The sequence below is a fragment of the Chaetodon auriga genome, chromosome 6 (genome assembly GCF_051107435.1).
Source record: "Chaetodon auriga isolate fChaAug3 chromosome 6, fChaAug3.hap1, whole genome shotgun sequence".
Lineage (NCBI taxonomy): Eukaryota > Metazoa > Chordata > Actinopteri > Chaetodontiformes > Chaetodontidae > Chaetodon > Chaetodon auriga.
In genome coordinates this window covers 18,205,382-18,228,359 of record NC_135079.1, presented here as the reverse complement: position 1 = coordinate 18,228,359, position 22,978 = coordinate 18,205,382, and the positions used below count along the sequence as shown (strand labels likewise).

At 44.6% G+C, this 22,978-nt stretch overlaps 1 protein-coding gene across 1 annotated transcript in view; it reads left to right on the top strand.

Moving 5' to 3' along the window:
• Window positions 1-1,387: 1,387 nt before the first annotated feature.
• b4galnt4a (beta-1,4-N-acetyl-galactosaminyl transferase 4a) overlaps window positions 1,388-22,978 on the top strand; it is a 133,535-nt gene continuing 111,944 nt past the window's right edge. Inside the window, exon 1 of the mRNA XM_076734105.1 lies at window positions 1,388-3,010. Coding sequence (XP_076590220.1) covers window positions 2,869-3,010 — 142 coding nt within the window. The 5' untranslated portion in view covers window positions 1,388-2,868. The remainder of the gene's footprint in view (window positions 3,011-22,978) is intronic.

The window sequence follows — 22,978 nt, the reverse complement described above, 5'->3', positions numbered from 1 at the left end:
ATGACATCGTTATTCCCATCATAACTCCGCCTAACACAAAGCTGAGCTGAAGTGTAATTAGCCAGAAGAAATGAAAATGTGTGCGTGTGCAGAGCCTTCAAATATCTGAATTCAGTTGTTTTTAGTCGCTGCTAAAAGCTTTAGATACTGTCCCTTTTTTACAGCAGACATTTTGACCGATCATAGCAGGAAAAGCACAGGTGGAATTAAGAATCGATGGCTCTAGTTGTGTCACCTCCAGGGTCCAGGTAATGTGCTCACTCACTGGCCTGATTATAGGCCTGATTTGCAGGATACTTGAATAGTGTAAAGCATCATTAAAACTACTAGTTCCACATGTGCTTTTCTGGCAATTACAAGTCAAAATGCACAGAGCTGTGCACTCTGAAAATAGTCCAAACTGCACGACCTTGTTATTTCTCTACTGGTGTTTTATCTCATAAGATTTAAACACGAGCACCCTTGCTTCAACAATAGGGTTGGTGAGGATCAAAGGATGTGCTGCCTCATTTCATGGAGTCATTGTTCTTTTATCTTTGACCAGAGGGCGGCAGTCAAGCGCGTATCCTGAGCGCGCTCTGCAGGGTGTCAGCACACACACAGCGAACAGGCCACACTGTGCGGAGCTGCTGTGTGTGACGAGCTGTGTAACGAGCTGCAAAGGCAATTTAAGAAAGCTTACTTCAGCCAAATTAAAATCAGAAATATACATAAACATTTTTGTCATCCTCTCTTTAAATACGGGACCGAAGTTGGAATTTTTCCTCTTGATCTTAAAATGAGAAGACTTGCAAATCATGTCAGTTTTGCTGAATATAATCGACGTTTGCATCTATATTAGTTTATGTCAAACAAAGACAAGTATCAAATCAAATCAAATCATAATAATATGTCAGAGGGGAATTAGAAACGACTGTTTAACGTGGAGAGCTTGTATGAAAATCATTGTTTGGCCTAAGTAAAACATTTCTTTCTGTTTTTAACGAAGCAACTGTTCGTTAAAAAAAAACTGTCCAAACTGTAATTGGACGAGCTCTACACTGACACAAAGCCACCACTTCTGTCCACAGATGGTATTTCGATCAATTTCGTTCAATTTCCAGACTTGTGTCTTCACCTATACCTGAAAAACTACCACTAATTGTTAATTAAACGAACACGGTGCCTCGCACTCAAGAGAAAAGGGCAGAAAGGGAAACCTGACCAAGTTTCAGGATGTGCGTTCAGCCATTGGATGATGGATTACACTGGTACCAAGCAACGGTGAGGGCAAACCTTGTCGTCCCGCCTCCTCTGAACCCTCTGCAGGGTTGCAATTGGACGCCGGACTTGTCAGTCCCCGCCCGCCCAGGTTTGGTTGCTCTGCACCGTTAAGATGCTCAATTGATGGGCGTACGGAGCTGTGCAGTGAAAGGAGATACCTTTACGTGTTTCATTGTAGCAAAACAAAACCATGTTCTTCTCCGGTACTGTGTCAGCTTGTTGCAGCTTTCTTCGCGGCACCTTTTCGCGAGCTCAGCCCATTTTTCTCCGTGCGCGAGGTGACAAGCGGGTTGGACGATGCTATTGCGGCGTTTTAAAGGGAAAAAAGCTCATGACAGAATAACAACACAAGACAGTGCATCCGCTGGTAGCCCCGCACATCAGTGTTCATTAGTTTAATCCGGATGAGGTTATTTGCTGGTGATCTCGTGGACTCGGACAACGCAGCTACTTTGGAAGAAAAACGCACCTGCCGTGAGATAACGGACCATCCGGAGCACATGGAGGTCTTTTCCCTGGACCTCAAATCGGACAGACACATCTGAGTATTTCCATCAAACCTCTCCTGCTACGCCGCCATGGAGCATTCACAGTTTTTAATCTACATCGGTGTAATATTTAGTCGGCGCGGGGCTTCAAACCAACCCGAGTGTGAGGATGACAGCTGATCGCCCCTCCTCTCCCAGCAGGACTTAAATAAAGACGCGCTCCATCTGAACTGGAAGCCAGAGTCTCAGTTTCAGCTGTGTTTAACAATAGATGGAGCGCACAGGGCTGTGACATTTGCTCGATCGCCACCTTAACCTTTCCCTGATCACGGTACCTTCTCACTCGCCACTCCGCCAAAAGGTTTCGCCGGCATGAGCCTATGGTCGCATTTCACTGAGGGCCCTTTAATTTCATTTGCACTCATTTGGAAAGATTAAAAACACCCGTCTGGTGTGCAGGAGGACGGTTTTCTTCTGTCAGGAAGTGTCGCCGCAGCTCCGTGGAGATGCTTTGTCCGATCACCTCTCCACATGGAAACGAAATTTCTCCTCTTGCTCTTTGGTACTTGGCGCTGAAGCCCGTGGCCGGGGATGATCCTTGAGTAGCCGATAAAATAATCAGCGTCGCGGTGTCAGCAAAGGCTTGAGCTACAGGGGATTTGTGTAGATTATCGCCGGACTGCTATTTTGTTCCCCTGGTCACACTCTTAACTGAACTTAGCGGCTTTTGATCTGCAGCCTTTTCCCTGCTGCCCCCCCAGCCGCCTGGAAGCTCCAGCAGGGACGCCTGTTTACAAGCCACGCTATTCATCGGGAAAGGGGGGAAACCGGGTTGCATTCATAAGCAATGACTGCCACAGAGGTGTTTGGACCCAGATCTGAGGATACGACCAGTTTGGCGCCGCTGTCACCCCGCGGATCCGGGGGAATGAGACGCGCTTTAAGCTGTCTGTAGTTAACACTCCCCGTTCATTGGCCGGGTCACATGCCGTCGCTGTGACCTGGAGGTAGCCCGTCAGTAAAGCTAGAAACTGAACTCAGTAGCGCCCAAGCGACACACTTTCCGGACCCGTTTTGACTATCTACCGGGCGGCTACCGGAGGATGTTTGAGCCAGGATGCTGCGCTTCCCCGTGAAGAAGATCCGGAAGCAGTTCAAGCTCCTGCTGCTGCTGGTACTGCTCACCTCCGCCGTGTGGTTCACCTACCTGCACATCAACCAGGGCAAGACCATCAAGCTCCACTTCAACTACGGAAAAGGTAGGATTTCCAGAGAAAAGCCTTGTCTGATCATCTCATGTGTTACACTTTGAAGTTTAGGAAAAGGAGTCTCGTCTTTTATCCTGATGGATATGAACTTAACAGTCCCTAAAGACATTTAAAAAGACATTTAACAGACCCTTCATGAATACTGCAGTGATACCTCAGGATATAATACCATAAACTAGTGTAACATCACTATAAAGTCACCACCGAGTGCAGTGAGCACCTGCAGGGATATTATAGGAATATTAAGGTGACATCACTGAAGATAATAATGCCATAAAGCATGATAAGGCCACCATAAACTCCCCTCTGTAGACAAAGTAACAGATAAAAAGGAAAAAATATCATAGGTGATATATATCATGACTTATGATGAGACCTGTATAAACACTTAAAACCCCTTTAAGAATAATGTTAGTTTCATGGATTTATGGCAAATATGTCTCTGCTGCCTTTCATATCCTGATTGTTCTCCCTTCAGCAGTGTGATGGATAGGAGCTGTTATACCAAGTAGCACAGAGAGGCAGCGTGCCTTCATAAATTAACAACAGTTTCCTTCTCCGGACTGAGTAAAGAGCACCGTGGTGTCGGGCCAGGTGGAAAGCCAGACCTCCGCCCTCAACATTAATAATCAAAGGGCAGTTCATGAAGGTGGACTCAGAGGTGACAGACATGCCAGTTAGACTTGGAAAAATATCAGGACTTGGGTTAGCACAGGGGAGGCAGATCTCCACCTGCTGCTGTAAGGATCCGTCTTATCAAGGCTTGAGTGCATCCATCCACTGTGCGTGTCATGAACACCTGGTCTGAACAGTGGATGATGCTGAATATTATACAGGAATACACAACTATTAATGAAAAAAACGGGGTAACGTACCATCACCTACTACTGGGTATAACATGGGATGATGGTGTAATCTATCTCCTGCAGCTGTCTGTGTAAAGTGATACCCAACGATTATGATGTCCTTGAAGAGTGTACACCGCGCGGGCGCACACACACACACACACACACACACGCGATGCACTAACATGCAGAGATCATTTCATTGTCTCTGATCTCAGCCGTGGGGTTTTCCCAGTGACAGACTGGATTTATTTTTCTGATGATGACAGTCCTTACTCATACTCATGGCTGAAGCCTGCCACTCTGTCTTGTTGCAACTGGTAACTGCAGCTAAGTGAGCTCTGAGTTTGTGTCAGGTTAAAAATGAATTTAACGTCGATGAAGCTTATATTATTCCATCCTGCGTGTGTATGGCAGATCTCTCTCAAGAAGAGTATACATATAAGCCTGAAAGAGGCTGAATGTTATTGCTGGCTACAGCAGCAACATGCACAACATTGTGATATTGTATACACACCCTGTGCTCACACATACAGGCACTTAGGTTGAGAGAATGAATGGTCAGTCAGTCCTCCTATACAAGCAGATTTGGTGGATATCATTGCATCGTGCTTTCTTCACCCTTGCCCGAGAGCACGACAATCCCTTTCCGTTCTCTGAAATCACAGAGCCCGACGCACGCTGGTATTTTCGACATCACCGTGTTCCTCATTCTACGGCTTCCACTAATAGTCTGCCTTTGTGACTCGTCTGCTGCGGCCGTCTGATGAGGAAGGAAGCTGTTATGCTGTGGTGCGCTGGTCTGTGTGCCTAATTGACTGTCTTCCATTTAGCAGGCATCTGAGCAGGTCAACTCACTTAACCTCTTATGAATAACATGTCCCCTCTCGCACCAAGGGTTTCTAAGTGAGATGTAGCCATTACCGAATATGGGGCTCCATGAAGTGTGTAAATATTCATATCAGGCTGGCAGTATTCTCTCCACACGAGAATCTTCATTGATTCTAAGCACTGAGGTGGGGCAGGTAGAAATAGTGTAATTTCATTTCTGGCCTGAGTCCTCCCTCATTTGAATATGAAATGACAATTTGTCAAATTTCCATTCGGCTTGTCCCTATTTTGGAGGAAATTACATTCATTTCAGCCAAATCTTCTCCTTGAGCAAGCACTCGTGTCAGACAGATTGCTGCGAGGACTTCATCCACTAGATAAAGTCTTACTGGCGCCTGACCAGCAGACTTATGTGAAACATAAACATGGTGGCGCAAAGTGCCCCACTGAGGCTGCATCCATCTAATTGTGAGTAATGATTTGAGAAGCGTGTCGGAGACGCTTTACAGCAGATGACTTTATACACGGTCTGTCAAGTTTTTCAAACTTCAGTTTACTCACCTCCGTGTGCTCGTGTGTTGGTTGACTGGGTCAACATAATGAGGGAGCAGGGGCCTGGAACTCTGAGAAGAGGCCTTCTTACTGGTACGCTTTATAGCAAACAAACACGCTTTTGTGTGATTTCAACGTTTACATCAACCGGAACAAACATGCTGAATGCATTTTCTATATCATAAAACATTCGCAGTGTCTTTTCTGAATGCTTTGAAACTTGCTTTGTTTATAGAAGTTTGGCAGCCTTCGTCTCCTCTTATTGGAGCATATTACTGCCCTTTGCAGCTGGCTGTAATGTGCATGTGCCTCCCAGTGTGCATCCTGGTAGAGACACAAAAAACAATGCAGTCATGCAAAGTCTCTGGTTGAACTCTGCGGATTAGCTGACAAGAATTTGGGTGCAGCAGTGAAAGGAAAGCACTCCCGGCAGGTTTGAATGCCTTCACTGGGCTTCAAATAGGAATGCGTTCGCTTTTACCTGACTAGTGACATTTACATCCGATGTTAAAAGGGTTTTGCTGAGCCTTAATGAGCCGTGACATTTATAACCAAGCTAGCGTCTCACCGAGTGGAAACTGCATGATTAACGTCAGCCTGCAAACTTAGTTGAATAGGTTGAAGGACGCATCATAACTCAGGAGTCCTATGTGATCAGAAACATCAAACTGCGGTTGGTAAGCAAAGAAATCAATGACACAGAAGTGCCATCAGGTCATTTTGATTCAGGATTGTCATCACTCAGAGCATTAAGCAAGCCACAGCCCTATTGAAATGGACCCTCATTTTCTACCACTAAATAATTCAGCAGGATGCTGTCGAGCTGCGTGATGGACTCGAACAGCAGCTCAAGATGTGAGGAACTTGCTTATCTAACAGTTTTTTCCAAAAGGTTGGATCTGCTTCCCACCCGGTGAAACATCTCTGCTTAAGGAGAAAACTGTAGGTCAGGAGCTTTTCCTCACATCACAGTCGGCAACATACGAACCACAGAACAATCCTGATCTGCTTTGTGTATGAATGTATCAGTTACATATCCTGCATGCCTCTCTTGTTGTGAAAAGGCCAGTCGAGGGATATAATAAGAGCACAATGAGCAGCAGCAACATGACTGTTGTGAATGTGTTTCTTGGGGAATTCATTTAATTTTTCTTAAAAGCTAAAGTAGCCGTTGTAACTATGATGATGGGGAAAGCCAAAAAGGTATAATTAAATAGTTTTTAGATTGCGCGCTGACCAGACTGGCCTTATTTAATCAGAATTTCAATGAGAAAGTGTGTTGGCAGGCAGCGCTGCGGTGCATATTAGATGAGTGCCACATCTACGCGGCCACCCAGTTGTACAACAGCCCCCCTGTTTTCCAGCATCAACAGGTCCACTGAGGAGGCGGAGGAGGAGGAGGAGGAGGAGCAGGCTGGCTGCTGCATACAGGCCTCTATTGATTAACTATGATTACACATGTGGAGGCACTGTGCATATACTCAATTGCCCCCACACAAACACACAAATTTGCTGCCTGTGCATTTGTAAAATAGCACATACTACACACACACACACTTCCATATCATTACCACTCCGGAGGGATAAGCAGGAAGTGGGAGAGGGGAAGTCTCAGGGCCTTCGACAGATTGGCTGCTTGGTTGCCCATGGAGACAACATATGGGAGAGGAACGTGCTGGGCTGGTGGGATGTTACAGAGCTTATTTTATCAAGGCTGATGCATTCACAGGTTTTGAGGAAGCTGAAACGCTTTGAATATGCACCGGAGACTAAACACAGAGCAGGCTGAACTTGTGGAAACAGCATCATTGTATTGTCTTAATGTGACTTCAGGCAGAAACTGACTCAATGAACCACACATTCACACTCAAACACTCGGATATAGTTGCAGTTCGCTATCAAGTTGCATTCGGCTTGTTGTTGTATCTCAGCAGCAACACCCTCAGGCTGCCTCGCTGTCATGGTAACCATGCCCTCCGATGTCACTTTCCCTAATTTTAGCTCTCGTGGTTCTCACGGTCAGTCAGCTTTACCTCGGCCAGAGCCGCTCTGCCAGTAAAGCGGTAACAGACACCGCCTTGGTGTGTGTAAGCGCTTAAAAACATGCACAGCACCTTTTCACTTGATAACGCTAACTGACAAGATTCATTTATTCATGCAACAATGAATATTGTCAGTTACCTTTTCAGATTTGTGAATAATGCAGCTGCTTGGTACACGCTTGAGTCTGTGATGAAACGCAACGGTTGTTAATGGAGGAAAGTGGAACGGAACAAAGAGACATAAACAACCTACATGCTTAGTAAAAAGCAATCTCCGAGCCAGTCGTGTTGTATTTCTTAGGTGTGTTTCTGACAGAGTTGAATTTAGCAGCTTTTTATAGGAGCAGCGAGCCCAGCGTGGGTGCAGTCTGCAGGTCTGCATCAACAAAGTGGTTTGGGCATGTTAAACAGGGGACATGTGTGAACCCAGCTGGGCGGTGCAGCTTTTAAAGATTGCTTCCATTTAGGAAAGCTGGGCCTGTATATCAATGTGGAAGAGCTCTGTTATTCAGATGGGAAAACGAAAAAAAAAGAAAAAAAAAAAGCCTTTCATCAGGAGAAATCCAGAAAGGAGTGAATTATGAAATTGTAGCTGTACTAATGTGGTTATTTATATTCTTTAGAGCCGTACTGTTCGGCTGGGGTAACAGAAATATTTCTGTTACTGTACATGCACGTAATTCAATTTCCAGGTGGAAGCTGGAAACAGGCATGATTTCAGTGCTGTGATCATAAAATTGAAAAACTGGAATCTTATAATCTGTGCATCTGTCTCTGCAATCCTTGCTGTAATGATTAGATAAAACAATACCATCACAGAGAAACTGCATTATATATGAAACAGTCAGCTGTATGTTTGACGTCTTATTTCATTTAGGGGCCGTGTCATAAAAGCATACGCATGGCAGTCGTTGTTAGCTTGTGTCCGGGGAGCTCAGAAGCTCGACCATGAATCCGCCCCACAGCTTATCTGACCAACCCAGTAAATCTGTCTCTGTGGGTAATTCCACAGAGAGGATGAATGATGTCCCCATAACAACTTGCACTGCATCCTCCCTGTGCCTGGATGCTGTAGGACCCGCCTGGTGGAGGTGGAGACAACAGAAGGATTAAGAGGGAGAAATAACACCTTGCGCTCTTCTTGCGCCTTTGCTGATATCTCATTGCACAAGTCAGACTCCAAACATGTTGGGACACCGTATGAAATGTAAAGAGGAGAATGCACTCATTTAAGTGGTGAACCTCACTCCATCCTTGGTTGTCAATGACTGAGCCTTTCCAGGATGCCCCTTTCATACCCAATCACGATACTATCACCTGTTACCAATCAACCTGTTTACCTGTGGAATGATCCAAACAGGTGTTTTTGGAGCATTCCACATCTTTCCCAGTCTTTAGCTGCTCCTGCCCCAACAATATTATGTTGAGTATATGTCAAAAGGATGAGCAAATTTTCATGTTCTATTTTATTTTTATTCATGTTTTATGCACTGTTCCATTTTATTTATTTTTTGTGGACTTAGGGTTGTACATTTGTACATTTGTGAAAAAATGTTCAGGCTCTGTAACACTCCAGTCCTCCGTTTGGTAATTTAACATTCTCTGTTTTCTTGCTAATGCTAAAATAAATGCAACAGAATTTATTACAGCCCGAACATATTTCACATTCATGCCCACTGTGCGTTTTCCAGCGCTTTCAATGCTGCATGTACGATTAACAGATGTGGATACAGGCTTTAGAGATGAAGGGAGGCTAGGCTGGAAGGTGAGCGAAAGCATTGGAAAAACACCAGTCCAGAGTGTGTTAACCTCAGGGTTAATGAAATTTGTGTTGGCCTGCCTAACAAGCCACCATCAAGGTACCAGCTCTGCCCCATTCAGATGAGAGTGCTGGCCCGCTGCCACGGCTTTGCCGCAGGAGATTTGTGTGCGCGCGTGTGTGTGTGTGCGTGCGTGTGTGTGAGTGAGAGAGAGCTAGTTAGCGAAACAGAGAGATTTAGTGTAAAAGAGAGGCAAATGTGTATGTGGGATGTAGCTTGTTTTTTTCCAAAGTGTGTTATTGCATGTGTCTGTGAGTGCACACCTCCCCGGTCCCGCTGCCGTCTGCACTTTAGCCCCAGTGTTTATCCAAGCAGAAGAGGAAACAGCTGAATGATGGCACTGTCTGCCCGCTGGCACACTCGCTGCAAAAAGGGAACGAGCATTTGGGGAGGAGGGACAGGGCAGAAGAAGGACACCCTTCTCACGCAACAGGTGGGACATGCAGCAGGATGCATCAGGGGAGGACGTGGCTGTGACTTATAATAAACCCAGCCCTTCACAGGGCGCTGTGTTTGTACATGGAACTAGTTGGAGGGTTTACGCGTCAGATGAGGTGGAAGATCGTTCAGGTGTAGCTGCCTTATACAGCAGGGGTGTCTGATAATGCAGCAATCACACTGCTAAACAACGCCATCAAGATTTAATTAAGACCAATTTCCTCAGCCTAGACTCATAAAACTCAGGCAATTTGGACAATTTACTAGGACACTGCTGGGAGAGCGAGTTGGTGACGAGTTTTAAGAAATGAGAAAGTCACAGAGCGAGAGAGAGAGAGTGAGAAGAGGGAGCACCGAAGAGACAGATGTCAGGTGGGAGTATCGACTGCAGACCATCATGATCCTCGTCATGATGGGATTTGTCAATTTCCCCTCGGTTCCGCTCTCTACTCCCACCTCACCTCTGCAGAGGGATTTTCGTTCGTAGGGGTTTCTGTGCAGCGATGGGCTGCATCAGCTCTGGTGTCGCCTTACTGTAAGCGATCCAGAGCTTGCAGGATTTCAATCAATCATCAAAGAGTTGTGGGTTCGTGCTCTCCCTTCCGCTCAGAACGAGCTTTCTGTCGCGGTGGTTAATGGAAAAGGTCACTTCTCAGGCATGTTGCTTGTGTTGTAATCAGCTGCTTTTTGTGTGTGTGTGTGTGTGTGTGTGTGTGTGTCGAAAAGTCCTAAAAATGGATACACTTGATATAAGAGAGTAAATTGACCGTAACATGCTTGTCCCTGCGTGCCGTGGTTTTCCCTCGTATTCGCTTTCACCCTTGTTTTCTTACTTCAAGCTGCTCACTTATGAATATTTACACATTTGTGGAACAAGATCTGGAGGTGGGATAGGAATTTCATCTCCATTTACAAAAGGCTCGCCAGATAAAGTTGAACAGCGAGGGGGAGAAGTTTGAGTTTTCCTTCACTTTGACATTTAGTGGCTTTCACTAACATGTCTGGCTGCCATTTAGATAAAACTAAGTCCTGCACTTTACAGTATATCTGGCTACACGTTTGAAAGGATAGAAACTGTGATTGAGGTGGTGATACGGTGGTTCCCCACTGCTCCACAGCAGGTCTGCCGGCTCTCCCCTGCTGACTGCAACCCAATGTGAAACTCCAGCAGCGCCTTTTGCGTCTTGCTTATTTGGGCTGAATGCTTCTTCTTCACTTCTTTCCTTTCATGTTGCATCATTGCAGGATATTTCCCTTTTATCCCATCTCGCATTCTATCGCCTCTCGTTCCACCTCACCTGTCATCCACGTTATCTTCTCCATCTGACTGTCTGCGTCTTCATCTCATTCTTCTCCATGCAGCGTAGGAGTGATCGGAGGAGGCGGGAGCAGGGAGCAGCAGCAGGAGATAAGACAAGGGCTGCACTTTGTCACTCTTTTGTTTCGCGTCTCAGAGGCCTGCTCGATGGTTTGATTACCATGTGTGCTTTGTGGAGGAGCGCGGCGTCGCTCTCTGCGGCCTGTCAAACACTGCTTCCTTTTTTCAGCTGTGGCCGGTCATGAGGAAAGATATTCAAGAGAAGAGGGAAAATTCCAGTTTACTCTGGAGCTGTGTTTGTGTTTGTACAACTGTGCATGCTTGTTTGAGAGGATCCCCGCCGGCGTGCGCTGAATTTTAACATCTCTTCATTAATTTTGCTTATCTATAATTCACTGTAATTAAATACCCCGCTCTCGTATTCGCTATACCATACTTAAGTTCTTGCTTATCCCTCTTGTCCTCGTCTCAGTCACATTAATGCAGTTGATGGCGAATCACGGTTGTCGACGTGGCTGTTGAGCTTTATGTTGCTGGATAATTTTTCAAAGTTCATTTCTTTCTGCTTCTTTTGCAGAGAACTTTTCATTTTTTAGGAGATTGTTTGTTTACTGCGAGGGAAATGTTGCAGGCAGAAAGAAGGTTAGAAAGCCTGCTGTCACAGAAAGTTCAGTCACAGACTGTTTTCCAGTAAACAGAAACCAGTGGCTGAGGGTTAAAGGATCATAGCAAGTGTTTCTTTATGCATATTCTAGCTCATTCCTTTTCTTTGGCATACAACAGATTGTTATGGTTTTTTTTGTCCTGTGTTTCTGATTGTACTCAGTTCTTTATGAGATGAAAATTAATACATGGATTTAACAAGTAACTTGAAGGTTACATGATTGTTATGCACTCCTTGCAGCTCCATCAGAATGTTAACTGTTTTTAACCTTTGGCACTCATAAAAGCATGTTGTTCACCGTAGTGGGTTATGTATATCAACAAATATCAATTCAGGTCACGCTGATGTTTATAAATGAGTAGGAAATAGTGGATTGTTAAAATGCAGGAAAAAAACATTTAAATTACTAAAATTTATTATGAGCACTAATGCCTTTACAAAGGGCAAAACTGTTTTAAGCTGCAGGTTTGGAGTCCAGCTCTAAGTAAAAATATGCTCCTTGGATATATGCAGTGTTTCCAAAATCCCAAAGCTTCCTCTTTTAAAGTCAGTTAAAAAAAAATCTAGGGTTTTGGCTGCAATAAAATCAGGGAGTGAATCTTCAGCTATCCAATCTCGATTCTCTCCGTCTTGGCAGGATGTCCTGGAAAGGCCACTTCTCTCACCTTCAGGTTCAACCTCTACCAATTACCTGGATGGGTTTGGGCCACTTTATGTCTTTTCCATCAAATCACCAATGAGAAAATCACTTATCACTCTTAAATCTCTGCACTCCATCTCTTGGCCTCAGTTGGCTTTGCAGTATATCAGGCAGTATTCCCCATCTAACATAATGATGGCTGCTGCCAAGGGCACCGCTGTAGATTCCTCCCCACTGGACAAAAACATGACGCTGAGCTGCAGAGAGGATCAGTACGAGTGTCCAGTTTTCCCCCCTATGACTCGTCTTCTTGTTTGTCCTAACAATGGCATTCCAAACGACATCTGCACACCATCATTTTTCATTACTTTGTGTGGTACAGTGATCCCATTCCTGCTCAACAGATGGGGTTCTGTTGGTTTCCAGGTTGTCTGGCTGGCCTACTGGCCGGTTGGTTACCTCTTGGTGTGCTACAACAGCAGCATCGCTCACCACAGCCGTAACGAGCTGCACAGGAACAGGATTGTTTAAATTAGAATAAAAGGATACTCCAGCGTCCAGTCAGTAGGGAAGAAAAGGTTGGCTGGAGACGAGAATGAGAATAAAAAGCAACAACATCAGCGGCAGAAAATTGCCAGTGACACTGTGAGCTAATTATCTGAAAAGAGTTGTGAATTTTATCAGCAGGGGAAGAAAATATATGTGTTCTACCTGTAGCTGTTACCGGTGTCTTGAGCTTGCGGCCTTGTTTACACGATGGCAAAGAGAGGACATTCTTAAAAGCTGCCGTGACAGAGAGGACATTGTACGTCTAATGTCAGCACACTTTATTCCACCCCTCCTCCGCCCTCTTATCTTACATTTCCCTCTTGCTTGGTTGCTTGTCTTTGTTTTGTTCTTGCTTCCCAGCCTCCTCCTTCCCTCCATAAAATGACACATCTATCACACCCTCTGCCTTTTTTTTTTTTTTTTTTAACATCCATTTTTGCACCTACAAATGAGATGTGGGACAAAATGCAAGCTTTTCATCTCCCTGAATTTGACATGGAGATTCACCTGCCGCAGCAAAGCAAGACAATTCAACTCTATTATCTCTCTGTCAAACATGCTGCTGCTACCAGCCCTGCTGGTTGAAATGAGGTGTTCTTACATTGCTGGGGAGGATAGGACGACTGGCAATGTGCCGATGTGCATAATACATCATTCTGGCACTTTTCTGACCATCTGATCGTGTTTCAGGGTGCAGAGAATAGAGAGAATACAGCCAAGGAATTTGTATTGTATATACTGAGCGCTGGCGGATAGACAGAGATTTGTAGTGTCCTGCATTTAAAATGGGCTTGGCAAGTGGATAAATAGATCTGCCTACATGTATATATACATGCATTCTTACCTGTACATACACAGGAGAAAGCCAAGGCAGAGATATGCATTCTGAATTTACTACAGCTCTATTTGTATTCTTGTTTAGTGGGATGAGTTGGCACGCAGCTCAGACTGACCCCAAGTCTAAGTTTTATTGTGTCGTGCATGAAAAATAATGCAGTCGGCTCCGTTCAATAAAAGGCTTGTTCCCTGGCTCCCTCCTCTTCAAAAATGGAAATGCACAACAAAAATGAAGTTCATCAAATACAAAATAGAGATTACTGAGTATGAAACATATTATAGGACATCAAAAGGGCAATAAAAACAACAGCAAACAAATCTACAATATAAAGACATTAAAAGAGGCACAATGCAAATAAACAGCAAGGGTACGATGCTGTAGATGGCACAGGTCATGTTTGCGTGAAGTCGTGCTAAAGCATAGCCCAGTTTACTCACATATGTTATTTTAGGTTGATCAGGAAACATCTCCTGACACATCAGGAAATAGATGAATAAACTGTTAACAAAGGCGATATATTTAGATAGAAGGAAACCTCTGTGCATGTGAAAGGCCACGAGTCCTGTTACAGTAAAGATTCCTGGAGCACGACATCAGACGTCTTCTCATCTAACGTCAGCTGCTTTGCACATGTAGGGAATTGCACAGGGTTCTCCCTGGATTTCAAAGACAAAGGTGGCAAAGGCTGGAGAACGTGCGCGGCATGCCTTTAGAGTGCTGTGCGCTTAAGGGAACAAATCCTCATTCGGCAGACGAGTGTCCACGGGGATGGCTGTGTTTATTTTGGCACATTTCACCGTCCTGGCTGTGTTTTTCATTTGATTGTTTTTTTGTTGTTTTTTTGTGGTAAAACAAAGGGGCACAGAGCCTGATTTCAATAGGAATCACAGAGTCACGTGACGTAGAAGCCACTGCAAATACTGCAGTTATTTTCCAAGCAAATATTTATATGATATAACAAATGGTGTGACATGAGACCAATTTACTATTTATTTTTTTAATCATAATTTTCACTAAATATGGTCAAGTCAGCACGAAGGCAGTGAAATCGGCATTGACTTTGTGTCATTGAAATGGTGACTTATTGACGGCTCCAAAGTGAAACCCTGTGGTTGAGAGCAGTGGACCTGGAGGTGAGCGGACTGTCCTCTGACTGCCAATACATCCAACTCAAAAATACCTTCGCTGTGTCAGTCTCTGCAGATCTGTTCAGCACCTGTGCTCAAAAACGAGGCAACTGAGGTTCGATATTTACTTGTAACTTGCGATAATCTGGCTTTCATTCCAAACACCACAATTTGTTTGCTTCATGAATAATGGCAACTCATCCATCACCTCTTGGAGAATTGTTCATGTGTCATTCCTGGTCGCCTACACACTCGAGCGCTGGGCGTAATGTGTGCACTTGGTATTTAAGTACATCGAGCAGTTGTTGATAAATGGTACGGTAGTTTTGCGAAAAGGCCTTTTTGTAAGAATTTAACAAAGGCAGCCAATAATACAAAGGTGGCTGCCTTTGAGTTAGATATTGAAGTGAAAACATGTTAAATCCATCAAGTTGGGACACTGTATACAATATAAATAAAACAGAATGTGATAACTTACAAATCATTTTTAACATATATTCATTTGAAAACAGTACAGAGACAATATATTATATATGCTCACCTGTTTGTGTGAAGGATATCACTGCATGGGCTCGGGAACACTTGTAAAACTGTTGTTGGTAAACAGAATTCATTTGCAAATTTCTGTTTCTCACAGTCCAAACTTTTTTGGAATGGAGGTTGTGTATAGAATCAAGCCTACTCGCTGAGCCGACAAAGCGTGCCAATGTAACTCATTTATTTTTCATGATTTTAAGTGCCAAATTAATTAGCCATTACATCTACTATTGAGTCTGCATGCCAAGTTAACGTTCATTGTTAAAGCAGCTTGTCACAAACGCACATTCGCCCGTATCGGGAGTTTGTCTTTCTTGAAAGCACTGCATGCAGCAGAGTCAACACCTCAGTCAGTATCAGTGACAGCTGCAGTAAAAGCATCTCTCTCAAATTGATTTCCAATGAGAAGAGATTCCTGTCATGCTTGAAAGTTTTGCAGCTCCGTACACCTGTATGCGGTACGTTTGTGTGTGTGTGTGTGTGTGTGTGTGTGTGTGTGTGTGTATGCCTGAGGGTGACTGAAGGAGGAAAATAAAGATTACTTTTTGTTTACAGCGGTGTTTCCCACTTAAAAAGCTGAAGTTAGTGATGGAGGAAGTGATAGTGTGGTTTGTCCCTTCTGCAAACAGGGTCAGAGCGGTGTGATAACACATCGCAGCCCTCGTCTTCTCCTCCCCATCTCACCCTGATTCATCTCAGAATTGTAGGAATGCTGATTGCATTGCCTCTTCATATTAATCTGCTTTCGGCCTACACAAAATGCACACACTCACACACACACACATATATGACGTGAACCCGTAGATGAGTAATTTGTTTTTCTTTGAGTGCCCTCAACACTTGCTGGTGCTCTGAATAAAAATTAATAAAGAAATAAATAAAAAAAACGAGCCAATCAACGAAAAAGCCCGTGCGTCCTGAGCCGTGCTGTACAAATGGAGTCGTCGCAGGCTGAGGTGGATTTCGCTCAGATTGACAGACGCTCATTCAGCGTTCAGCTGAAGTTAATGGAACTTCAAATAGAAGTTTTCACCGGAGCTGTGTTTACCGTCCCCTCAGACAGGAAGGACTGTCATCCTCATGCTGGTGTTGGCAAGGTGCATTGTATTATGTGTAATTTTCTGTACTTATCTGAGTCAGAAATGAAAGAAAAATTGTTTAATGAAGTTATTTAATGCTAAAAGTGCTGGTGTGTGAAAAAACTTCGATGCATTATCATTGAATACACTGAGCAGAAGAAAAAAAGTGTGATCAAACTTAATTCCTTCTGCCTTTTTGGTGCCTGTACTGTTCTGTTAACCTGATGCACAGCCATCTTTGTTACTCTCTAATGAAGAAATACTCTCCAGCTCTGATATAAGTGATGCTGTAGCAGCATCCACGTTAACCTCTTCAGGAGCTGCCATTATCACACCTAAACTACGTCCGTAGTTCCTCATGGGACTCTGATTGTTCTCTCCCATTTTGCCCATGTCCCTCCATCCAAGCTGTCACCCAAAATCGAGATTTCCTTTCCCTATCTTCGTCTTTTTTGTCGCAAATTGTATCACAAAATGAGCAGCACAAAGAGTTTATTGATGAAAGCGATTTTGCTTTTGCAGTCTCGTGTGAGAATCTGTATCCTTGCAGGATTCTGGGGTGTCTGCCTGGTGCCAGTTCTCTCTCAGTATGAGCTGCTTCATTACTGCAAGACTGAAAAAAATCTCTGTACAGTGTGTGGCAATGTGCCACGTTTCTCTTAATTATGGCTCTATAGCAACGCAATCACGAGCGGTTAAGGTTATTTGCCAGCGCTGTGCAATGAAAATTATTGTTTGCAGTGTTAACGTTATTACGACGGGACATTAAGAATTGTTTTGCTGCTTGAGTCTTTATCCAGGGAACATTACAACACAGTCACTGTGGATGTCCTGCTTGCCTGCTTAGAGTTGGAGCACTGTTTAGCCTTTTCTGCAGGTGGTGTTCTTCCATTATTTCAACGTGTCGGGTGAGGCAGCTCTCCCTCTGTCACTCTTAGCCCCCTCAGAACCACCACCACCTTTAACTGTCTGTGCTACAGTGAGAATACTGCCTGTGTGTGGTGTGTCTCTAGAATATAGCACCTGTGTCCTGCCGCAGGCTGCTGCCGTCCCCCTGATGCATACACACTCTCACACACACACACACACACACACACACACACACACACACACACACACACACACACACACATGCACACACACACACACACGCCCTCTGTTTCATCCGTTCCCCTCATTCAAGCACTCTCTGCTCATTCATATGCTACAAGGGATTCCTATTTTGCTGCCTAGATTCTATTCCTTCCGGGGTTGTGGGAGTCCGCACCTGTGGGGTACATGCGCACACACACACACACAGGCAGGCACGCACGCACACAAACACACACACACACACACACACACACACACACACACACACACACACACACATTCATGGGCTGAATTTTGCTTGCCTGCCTCCTATTTAAGCTGCAGGGAACTTGACTCTGGAAGCATTCAGATTTGCCCCCAGAGCTCCAGCTGGGAGGAAAATAGGTGGAGGAGCTGCGCAGGTGACATGACAAATAGAGGATAGAGAATATCATCAGATTCCATTTTCCATGAGAGATTTGTTGTAATAAGGGCTCAATGCGAACTGTGCATATTTTAAAAACCTAAGGACCTGTTAAGCCATATCACACAGTTTTATTGCTTTTCACAGAGAATACCAATTGTTTCTGCCGTAAAGAAGAGCTTTTTATATCCCTGTTAATGTTGTCAGACGGGTCGTAGGGTGTTTGAACAGTGCAGAAAACCTGAAACCTGCTGAACACTCAGGAAAAATGTGTCGGATACAGTGGAGCGTCATATAGATGAGGTCTGGGCACACAGAAACACTTGCACACACACTGCACTTATGCAAAGGCACACAGGCCATTATATACAGTAAATGACAGTGAAACCACCTGAAGCCTATATTAGCTTTTCACAGCTACATTTTCCTGTCAGCAGGTTGACTCACACAGCTGCATGTGAGTCAGCGGAGTTTGACACACACAGAGCTGCACACACACACACACACACACACACACCCAAAAGACTGTAGTCTCGCACCCCCTCCCTCCCCAGAAGACGAATGAAATGGACATAGTTTAAAAGTCATGCTAAAAATGGCCGTCATCGCTCCGCTCCATCCACCATCCCACAAACATTATGTGGTTATTTATACTTGACTGAGCATCTAAGGGAGTCTGGCCTCGCAACCTCGTCCTGTTAGCTCAGACGAGCCTGCAGCCCTCAGCAACTTTAGCACTTTATTCAGGTCAGAGCAGAACACAACCTCCCCAATGAGATTTAAATGTCCCACCCATAATCCAAAATAATGTTAAACAATGGGTGGCTCCACCGAGAGAAGTAAATCACACAAGTCCTTTGAAAAAAATCGAGTTGTTGGAAAATGTAAATGTAAAAAAATCTACAATATTCCGTGTTTTGGTGAATAGTTTGAGAAGTTAAAGCATATCAGTGAATTTAACACAACGTTGCACATTTTTTATCAAATGGATCTTCTGCAGGACAGCCTCCATATCGATTAAGTGGGTCTGACGGAGGCTGCTCTCACACACTCGGGCAACGCTCCTGCTTGTTTACAATGTTTGACCGGAACATTTTTTACATTTTTCCAACAGAATATCTGACTCCACACATAGAGGCATGAAGTCTTAAGTGAACTCGCACTTTTGCATCAGTCAGCGCGGTTGCATTTCTGAGTGTTTGTCTGAATAGTTAGGTCTTGCTAGGACACTGCCTCTCTCTCTCTCTCTCTCTCTCTCTCTCTCTCTCTCTCTCTCTCTCTCTCTCTTTGAGTGTTTGACTGTCCATGTGTGTGTGTCACAGACTTTCTATCCATTTGGCTGTGAAAAAACACTTCTAATCATGGGAAAACCGTGATTTTTATAAATTGCATCCACAATTTGGCAACTTCTAGCTTCTGGCTTTTTACAGTTGATTATTATTCCTCGACTCCATCAGTGTTTCCTGCCTTGCTGAAATGGTAGCCCTCCTGAATGGTCTTACCTTTTTAAAAGAACAGTGTTACAGTGCCATCTTTTCTGGATGAGCTAGCAGACATATACCTATGTTTTCCTTGCAAGCACAGTACCAGAGAAAGAACAGAAAGTCGGATACTCTGCCGCTCGCAGACCAGACTGTTACAGTGCTGGGAGTCATCCACCGGGGTGAAACACTCACTTAGTCCAACTTGTAAACTTGCAAACACGTCAGTTTGCGATGTCCATTGCATTCTAGGAGTCATTTTGTGGAGTTGACTTTTCTGTCAGTCTGCCTCAGATAATGATACTTCAGGTAGTGCCTGAAATGACCTTCACCAACCCCAAAGAGAGAGGGGTTTTCGGTGCTATACAGCACTACTGCAGTGTATCATTTGGAGTTCACAGACAGTGAACACAGCGTCAGTACCAGGAGAGAGGGATGGATAGAGGAAGTAGAGCAGGCCAGCATTAGGGACAGAACACCTGAGCAAGAAGTGTCACTGGGAGTCTCTTTCCCACTCAGTGTTTTATTGCCGATTAAGGCTTGAACTAGGACCCCGCCACAATCAGAGCTAGAGGCTATTTAAGCTGCCACTCCGCCTGAATCTTGAAAAGCTCTGGGAGGCTGGACCGGTCTCTGCCCTGCAGTTGACAACAGAGGCTTTGGAGGGACAGGGAGCACTCAGCCTCGACGTAATATTTCACCTCAAGAGAATGTGAAGCAATAATCTGGATTTAAACCTGAGTTGTTTGACAATCTGTCCCAGACCCTGGAAAAATCTCACTATCCTTTATCCTGTCTGCTTTCCCCTCCCCGCAGGGACTCTTTTTCTAAAACCTTTAAAATCCTGGTGAAACCAACCACAGCAGTACGTTTTTCCAGATGATAAAAGTGACAGCGAAAAGAGAAAAGATGTGCAAAATAGAAAGCTCTGGTTACGCTGCATTATGGAACACAAAGACAACTGTCTGCGGAGTGACACTGGTGACACCTTCTCCCCTTCGATGATGGCTTTTTTTCCTCCCTGTGTGGTTTTCTTGTCACACTCCAGCGTTTGACCAGTTGTCTCTGAGAGAGGGGGAAAAGTTAAGTACACGTTCGAATAACAGAATGGGTGCACAGGTGCAAGATAAACCCTCAGTCGCTGTTATTTCGACGCTTTGACGAGTGTATTCAGAGTCTAAAACGTTTACAGGTTGATTTTCTTCCAGACCCTGCGCATTAAAACCCGCGCAATAGCAGCCTTTTTTACGTGTTGTGCTGGAGAAGCATAGTGAAAACATGCATTACATTTAAAAAACATGTAAAAATTGTTCCGAACATGCTGTTCTGTGTCTCCCAGCATTCCCTGCTGCGTTTCATCTTTAGTGTCTCTGATTCCCACTAACTGAGAGTTGGGCTGATTGGGGTGGTCAGAGGGCTTCAGGGCCAGACAGACACATGTAGCCCCCAGTGCTGTGCAGATGCTGTATGGATGCGCACGTATGCAATCATGCGGTAACCAACACTTCTCTTCCAGCCATCTGGGAGTTAAGATGTCAGGATGCGTTTGTAGCCCACTCAAGAATTCAATTAATTAGACTGCTGTGTGTGCATGTTGGTACGTGTGTTGTTGTTTCTGAGGTTAAAAGAAGTGTTTTTTAATGACTATAATTTTTGCATGCCTGTCAACACGCTTTTTTTTTTTTTTCTTTTTTGGTCTGGTTACTCGGGTGCACATCAAAGGCACAAAGAACATCAGTGACGACAACAATGCAAGCCGCGAAATAAAGAGGGGAATTCTCTCATTATGCTTTGCCACTGCTTCTTACTACCAATTAAGCAGTGTAGCAGGCTGTTCACATACAAAACAATGCGCCCAGTCATGGCGCACTCATATTCTTGACAAAAATTCAGCAGCAAGTTTCCTTTTGAAAGCATGTGGTCGTATTCAGTGAGTGTCTGAGGCTGCTGGACTCTTTAATAGAAAATTAAAGGGAAAATGGTGCGAGCACAGCGTGAGATAGACGAGTCCCACAGCCTTCTATCAGCATAAATATTCATTTGTTTTAATCTTCTTTTGTACGCTCTGCTAGGCAACTGTTTGTGCAAAATCTCCCTTTCTTTTGCCACCCCATAAAGCACCCACTTATATAGATTTTACCCACATGTCAATTCACTAGCTGTCCTATTTCATTTTTCCTCAATAATATATTCTACCCTCCCAATATTCTCTGGAGCATCTGACAGACAATATGGGGCTCAGTGAATTCCCGAACTCATAATCCAATTTCATAATTCTCAATTCCCCTTTCCTACCAGCTTGCCAAGCCGAGAGCAGCAGAAGCTCAGAGGGATATGTGCACTGACGTGTGGACTGTCAGTGAGTGTGAGCAGCAGGGTTAGAGGTTTAGTCCAGCAGGCTGCTCTGAATGTACAATAAACTGCAGGTTTAAAAACATTTTTTTTCTCCAGGTGACGTTCTGGCAATTCCAGGTCCCTTATCGCACTCCTGAGAGTCCTAAAGTGACTTCAAGGTCTTCAACTTTGTGAATGTGAAAAGGTTTTTTAAACGCCGTCACTGGCACAAGCAGCCCTTTTAATTCTTCATGCACCTGCCACATTGCTTCAGATGAGGGTTTTGTTTACGCTCTTACTGCCATTTAATTCTTTGTAAAAGTCAGCCTGATTCTTACTGGAACTCTGCCCCAGAACATGCAGTATCTGTTTGTCAGTGAGTTTAGCTCATAATTCCCCTTTTTATTGTTCTTCCTGAGTATATGAACTGTGTCTGTGTATGTGAGAGACAGAGAGAGCAGGCATGTTCCTAAGCCGCCCCAGCTCTCCCCCAACCCGTCACGTCCTTACCAAAGCCTTACGCGTCTGTGGCCCGTTGCTTGGCTCTGAACTCAAATGTCTTGGCATCCATTCATGGGTACACAAGCGTGATATTGAATCACACAAAGAGAGAGAGCTCTGATTTCCCCACTGGGTTTGCCCTCTGTGGCCTCTCGCCGTCACCCCACCCCCTCTCACATTGGGTGGCACAGAAACGCATCACAGCCAGAGGAAGGAAGCTCAGATGATGTAACGACAGAGGACCGCGGGCAGCTCGATGAGACAATGACAGTGTTCTTGTATCGATGCCGCGCTTTTCTTTCTTGTCAAGGATGAGACATTTTTGAGAGCTGACCACCATTTTTCTCTTCTCTTGAAGTGAATCTGTCGGTTTCTCTGTCCGGGAAATCCTGTTTGATTATTCTGCTGCATTATAGACGAGCACTGACCAGTCAATATTTATGCCATGAGCACCGTCCCTGTATGCGTTTATTGGCACGCTGCCTCATTGACTCACACGGTCGGGGGTCCGGGGTTACGCATTGACCAGCTGATGTGTAATGTGGAGCCTGATGTAGGTTAATGATCAGCGGGAACAAAGGCTACGACAGCAGAAGCAGAGAATGTTTCTTTCTATTGCTTCTCGTCTGGAGGTTTTCGGAGCTGATCCGTGCTTTGCCCAGGGGCACCTCAGCAGGGCGGTCCTCCTCGATTATCACCGTGCAGACAGAAAACCAACTCCTGCTCTCCTGCCTGCCAGGCTTGCATTTCACCCCTCTTCTCTTTAATACTTTGATAGATTTTATTTATGAACACGCACAAATCTGAAAGTCCAGCTTGCTGGCGCGCTGCTAGACCACTCTCAAGAATTAAATCATAATCTGCCAGA